This window comes from Vitis riparia, chromosome 12, assembly GCF_004353265.1.
Source record: "Vitis riparia cultivar Riparia Gloire de Montpellier isolate 1030 chromosome 12, EGFV_Vit.rip_1.0, whole genome shotgun sequence".
Lineage (NCBI taxonomy): Eukaryota > Viridiplantae > Streptophyta > Magnoliopsida > Vitales > Vitaceae > Vitis > Vitis riparia.
In genome coordinates, this window is record NC_048442.1 from 1,511,115 (window position 1) to 1,517,557 (window position 6,443).

Below are 6,443 nucleotides of genomic sequence, written 5' to 3' on the forward strand. Positions count from 1 at the left end.
TTATTTATTTATACTGCTTTCTGAAAAATCAAATTTGATATTCTTATTTATTTTTTATTTTCTAAGGGAAAAAAAAATACTTCTAAAGAATAATTAACCCCATGGATCAAATTTATTTATTTATAATTTTTTTTAAAGGCATGAATATATATTTATTATTTATTTTTTTATTCTTTTTTTATAGATTTGCTAAAGAAACAAACTCTTAGAATGCTTAATAAACAGCACTTTATGGGATGGATCACTTCCATAATAATCCGATTCCCTTTCTTATTTATGGAAAATTCCGAGAAATTTTTTCTACCCATCTTCAACATCTGTCCCACTCGCATTCTCTTTTCTGAGTTTTTTCTCTGAAACCAAAAAAAAAAAAAAAAAACCTGCTACTTTAATCTTTTCTGTTGCAGTAGTTGAGTTCTTGCTTGTGTAAAGCTTTGAGGGCGTTCTTTTTCCATTTTTCTGAAGTGGGTCTCTTGGGATCGCTGTCAATGCCCTTTGTTTGTTGAATTTCAGAGTTTGGAGGTATGTTTTTGCCTTTTTCTAGAAATGGGTCTTTGATAATTTCTGAAATGAAGCAATGTAGAGGTAGTTTTACAGTGTTTTTCTTTGTGGGTTTAAGACCTAGGGTTGCGTTTGGTTGTGACGATTAAAGCTTAAAGGATGAGGAGGAGGAGGAGGAGTAAGATAAAGAAAGAAGAGATTGCAGAAGACTACTGCTTTGTCTGCAAAGATGGAGGTCTGCTTATGGTCTGCGACTACAAGTGAGTTCTTTTTAAAAGGAAATTATGATTTTAAGCTCTAGAGGATTAGGGTTAATAATCTGGGCACCCCATGTTTCTGATGGAGGGGACAATTCTCATAGTGTAGAGACAGGTTTGACCCTCTATTTGTTGTTCATTTTTTTGGTATCAAGGGTAATTTTGTCTTTCTTCTCATGTCCTGAGTCTGGTTATAGGAATGAAGTGCTCACATCAGTAACTTACTGGCTTTGCTTTAGTTGTATCATGTCCTTTTTTTTCCTCTTTACTAGCACTATCTTCTGTTCTTTAGGTGTCATGCATCTTTTTTTTTTTTTCCATGTTTACTAATATTAGTTAGTGTTGGAGGAGCAATGCATGTGAAAAGATGATTGCCAATGTAGTGTTTGTTATTAATAGGAGAGGATGTCCACTGAGTGGAGGGTGAAGGGTTTTTGTTTGAGGTGAGATTGATGTAGTTTGAGAGAGGAGAATGGGGTTGGAGAATATGCCATTCATCAGGAGGCAAAGGTCAAGATTTGAAAAGAATCTTGAACAATCTAGATGGTGAGTAAGATCTATAAAGAGCAATCTTTGGTGATCAATGATCAAACTTTTTGTTAAGTGTGCATTCGTAGAGCAAGGTGTTCGTTAATGATGTGTTGGATTCGTTAGTCGGTTCATTAGCACTGACATGTGTCCTTTCTACGTTGGTGAATTTTTCTTTCCTTCTAATGGTCAAGATGATTTTGACATGGGTTTATTTTATTCCTGTATTGGCAAGCCTTGAATTCCATGACTGGGTTCTGCATTTCATGTGCCCCAAAAAGGTGCTTATGTTTTTCTCTAGTTTCTGAGCACGCAAACAGTAAAAATGCAGAATTGGTACTATTGTATTTGGTGTTTTTTTTCTTCACTTTATTCATGAAGTTTCTGATTGTATATTGAAATTGTATATTATTACATTGTTTTTGGTTGGATGCTTCCTTTAAATGCTTGAAATCTTCATTTTTTTATTGCCCGGAATGGAATTTTTGGTCATATTTGATGATACATGAGTGCATAACAAATGTTTGCATGTCCAAATTTACAATATTTTATAAATTTATACCTGCAACTTAGGTTGTGCCTCATTTTTCTTTGGTGCTCCTTGGGTGTTGTCCCTTGCAGTTTAGGCACTAGGAGTCTTCTGCGCCTTGCGCCTTTCATATTTCATTGCAATCCTATTTAGGGAAAATAACACTAACTTGCCTTGAGGTTTGTTGTTAGAATTATAGTGATCTCCCCTCACATTTGAAAAAAGATGCTATTCTCACTCAAGGTTTGATAAAACTAAAGCAGTGATAAACTCAACAGACATGTAATGTGGTCCAGTTCCTTTTTTACAGTTGTAATTCTCAGAGGAGTTCTTCACCAATGAGGGGTTTTTCTTTGATTATGTAGGAGTTTAGCTTTAGGTATTCCTACAGTGGATGAGGCTTTTTAATTGGTCTTGTGGCTGAGATATGCATCTGTTATTTCCTTAGATTACTTTTTCCATTCGGTTGATAGGGAGGAACGTTTCCAAATGTGTCCTAGTGCATTTTTCTTAGACCACTTTCTGATCATTTCTTTTTACTGTGGTGGGGCTAGGATTTGGAGATGGAGAGGTTCTTTCAGGTTGGAGAACACAAGGCTTCGAGTGCATACAGTGCATGAGTTTGGAGTTGTTAAAAATTGGTAGTTTAGCTATCAGTTTACGGGTCTCTCCAGTTTTGTCCTTTGCTAGAAAGTTGAAGGCTCTGAAAGACAATCTGAAACATGGACTAGAGAGGTATTTGACACTGTTCCCTTTCATAAAGTTTGTGTCTTGGAGTGAATTAGCTTTTAGGATTGTAAGGGTAGGTATGAGCTTCATTTGGAAGATAACCACTTAGCAGTGTGGGAAGAGAGGTCTCAGTGATGGAAGTCAAGAGGTGTTCTGTGCATGCTATTCATTAACATGCACATTTGTCCCAACCACTAAAGCATATCAAACTACATGTTCAATATCCACTTCTGCCCAATGCTGAAACCTGTGTTACACAAGTAGCCCTGTACTCTGTTCACAGTCCATGCCTATGCCTGATCAAGGGACGTTGGTGACTTTTTGTTGCAATTCCATCCCAGGGAGAAAAAAGAAGGAATGGGAGGGGGTTTGTTGTGATACTGTTGCTTTTGATGAAAGTTTCATCTAGATTTTACTATGCATTGAAGAATAACTCCCAATGACGTGAATGGGTCTACGGTGCCTTGCTAAATATATCTGCTTTTGAGTTAGTTGCCAGACCCCTCATTTTTTCATATTTTTGTTCTTGAGTTTGTTCAAAACAATGATTTGTTTATGCACCAAATGTATGGTTTACTCTGTTTATTCATCATATTTACTGCTTCAGGGATTGTTTAAAAGCATATCATCCTCAGTGTGTGGGAAAAGAGGACTCATTTTTGGAGAGTGACGAAAGCTGGAGTTGCAGTAAGTCACTCACTTTTGTCTAAACATGATTTCTTCTGCATAAAGTTTTATTATCTCTAATAGCATCCTTACTTTCAGAGGAAAACATGGTTGTAGATTTGGTACATGTATGCATAAAGGTAGCTGATCCATCATTTGATATGTTACACCTATGAGATCTATTCCAAATATGGATTTTTTAATGATCCTACCATGAAGAATCATAATACATAAAAGTTTAGTAAAGAGAGCAGAAAAGGTAACCAAATATCATTACACCTCAGTTTGCAGTTGACAGAAAAGCATGTTAAACGTGTTTAGAGCACCATGCTTACATTAAATTTTGTTGTTTTAGATATGAGAGCTGGGACTCTTACCCAGCTTACCATTTGTTGAAGCACATGTTGTATCTAGATGCCTTGAATGTGTTATTCATTGATCTTGCTTGCACACTTTGGCGAATAAGTACTTGTTGTACTTGCAAAATGTTTATATTCAGGTTGGCATTCTTGCTTCAATTGTCAAAAGCCTCAAAATTTCAGTGCTATGTTTGTCCAAAAGCTGTGTGTGGATCCTGCCTCAGTGTTTCTGAGTTTGCACAAGTAAGAGGGAAGAAAGGATTCTGTAGTCACTGTTTAAAGCTCGCAGTACTTATTGAAGATGAGATGGATGTTGACTCTGATGGGGTATGAATCATTGCTTGCGGTCCTGTCAAGAATCTTGAAACTCCTTTGACTACATGTTTTTCTTTATTTGGGGTTTTCTTTCCCAAATATCATTATTCCAGCTTGGAATTATGAAATTTTGGTTCTGGAATTGCTGTTTATTTTGTACTTGTTGGTTTGCAGGGCAAGGTAGATTTTAAAGACCGAGAGACATATGAATTCCTATTTATGGAGTATTATGAGATAATAAAGGATAAGGAAGGCATAACTGCAGAAAATGTCCATTCTGCAGATGCCTATTAAAGAAAGGTAAGAATTATGGAAGCAGCTCTGATTCGGATGAGCTTTATAAAGGTCATGAAGAAGATCAGCTAGAACTATCTGATTGTGATGATATGGATGATACCGAGGGACACAAGCGGGTGGTTAGAAGGAAGAGCTCAGTGAAAGGTAAGGCCACACCATTGAAGAGAGAGTTTATTGGGTGGGGATCAAAAGTTCTTATTGAGTTCCTTGCATCCATCGGTCAAGACACAACCCAAAAATTATCACAGTATGATGTGACATCCATCATTAGTAGGTATGTTAATGACAACAATCTTCTTCATCCGCAAAAGAAGAGGAAGGTTCTTTGTGATGAAAGGTTGCGACCTGTTTTGGGGAGGAAATCAGTCAATAAAAATAAAATATATGACATTGTGGAAGGGCATTTGGCTGAGAACTTGGAGCAGTCAGAGGATGATGAGGCTAGATACAGTTCAGAAGACAAGGATGAGACTGTCTTGATGGCCTGTAAAAGGCAAAGAAAATCTAACTTAGAGACACCTCAGATAAAGGAACTTACTCCATTGATACCTCAGAGCCGTTTTGCAGCTATAGTTCCTAAAAATATTAAACTTATCTACTTGAAGAGGAGTTTAATGCTGGAGTTATTGAAGCAACCAGACACTTTTGAAAGCAAAGTGAAGGGTAGCTTTGTGAAAGTGAAGGCAGACTCATATTGGTATTCTCAAAATCAGACTCATCAGCTCTTCCAAGTAACAGGTAATTGTCTGGATGGATGCTTCATGTTAAATAGTAATATCAAGTTGTATCTTTGCTTTGGTTGAGGTATAATTCTGAATTATTCAAAAATAAAAAAATAAAAATCTGAATTCCACTGACCATTTTATTTGATAACATAAAGAATTAATTTCCCTACTGAAGTTATATAATGGAAACAATGGGGCAGCTCCAGGTTCCCTAAAAATTCAAACCATGGGTTTATCAACTTTTTGGGGGTTGAGTATTTGATTTTTTTTATTCAAATGGAAAAAATGCACCTTCACAGCTGCATTTAATTATTGGATGAATATGAAGGTGGGACCCTGAGCTGATCCAAGCCCATCGGTTTTCTGATGATAGTTAGATGTGTTGTAGGCTTAGACACATAGTATGCTTTCTATATCAGGAAAGATTTGATTTTCCTTGTTTTTTTAGGTTCATTCGCAGATGCTTCAAATAATGATGTCTAATGGCTTCTAATGAACTTGTCTAGGCACTATATTTTAACTCTCATTTTCCCCCTCAACATGATATCTTGTATCTATTCTGGTGAGAATGATAATAGTTTTCCTCGAAATTGCTTTTGAATGCAATTCATGACATTGTGAAGAAACCTAGAAGGGAAAATGCTTTCAAATCTGTTCTTTTATTCCATTTAGATTTCATGGGAAAGCCATTTTTTTTTTTTTCAACTACTCTTCTCCATCTTGGGTGCTTAACCTTTTGCTTTGTGTTGTTATTTTGCATCCTCACAGGCATAAAGAAAACTCAGAAACTCAAGAAATCAATGCAGAAATTCTCCTGCAGGTCCCAATGCAAAAGATATCCGTATTAATATGCTGGCCGAACTTGATTTGACTGAGGTAATGGATTCTCGTGTTGGAGATTCTAAACCAAATACTAACTACAAATGCCCCATTCTAAATTTACCAGGATGACTTGTTTCTGGAATCAATTAGACAATAAGTTTTATCTGTTGTCAAGAATTGAAATTTGAGAATGGTTTTCCAACCATTTACTTGATTAAAACATTTTGTTCAAATATGGTTTTCAGAATTTGACAGTTGCTCTTTTGTTATCTCATTTAAATGGATGTGGTCTGCACAGAAAGAACAAGGGTGGGCTAGGCTTAAGGAAATAGTCATTCTGAATAGAGCCTTGCTCGGCAAGTGGATTTGGAGGTTTGCTTGTGAAAAAGATAATCTTTGGAAGCAATGATCACTACGAAGTATGGGCAAGAGGATCATGGATGGAGGTCAAAGAAGGCTAGTGGGGCGGTTGGAGTAGGGGTCTGGAAGGAGATTCTAAAGAATCTGATTGGTGCTGGGGAAATCTGGTTTTTTCTAGTTGGGAAGGGCTCCAAAATCAAATTTTGGAAAGATACTTGGTGCATTGATACACCGTTGTCCCATTGTTCAATCATCTTTTTGTCATGGCCGCGCATAGGGACGCAACGATTGAGGAGATGTGGGATCAAAATTCTGGTCAAGGAGATTGGAACCTTGTCTTTGTGAGAGACTTCAA

The 6,443-nt window shown here is 36.6% G+C and overlaps 1 protein-coding gene and 1 long non-coding RNA gene across 2 annotated transcripts; both read left to right on the forward strand.

The window, feature by feature from the left end:
* Positions 1 to 219: 219 nt before the first annotated feature.
* On the forward strand, positions 220 to 3,737 carry LOC117926329. Its single transcript, XR_004653111.1, has 4 exons — positions 220 to 522; positions 620 to 761; positions 3,152 to 3,231; positions 3,710 to 3,737. It is a non-coding gene; the product is annotated as an uncharacterized LOC117926329 (long non-coding RNA).
* Positions 3,738 to 3,756: 19 nt separating this feature from the next.
* Positions 3,757 to 5,754, forward strand: LOC117926797 (uncharacterized protein At5g08430-like). The gene is made up of 4 exons (XM_034846087.1): positions 3,757 to 3,812; positions 4,059 to 4,064; positions 4,168 to 4,919; positions 5,675 to 5,754. Exons 1-4 carry the CDS (start codon positions 3,757 to 3,759, stop codon positions 5,752 to 5,754), a joined length of 894 nt encoding a protein of 297 aa, XP_034701978.1.
* Positions 5,755 to 6,443: the final 689 nt, after the last annotated feature.

Bases quoted from the DNA above. Each gene is read 5' to 3' on its own strand.
- LOC117926797 (XM_034846087.1), top strand. From the start codon at position 3,757: ATGTTTGTCCAAAAGCTGTGTGTGGATCCTGCCTCAGTGTTTCTGAGT. The intron at 4,920-5,674 runs GTAATTGTCTGG...GCATCCTCACAG, and splicing joins TCAGCTCTTCCAAGTAACAG to GCATAAAGAAAACTCAGAAA.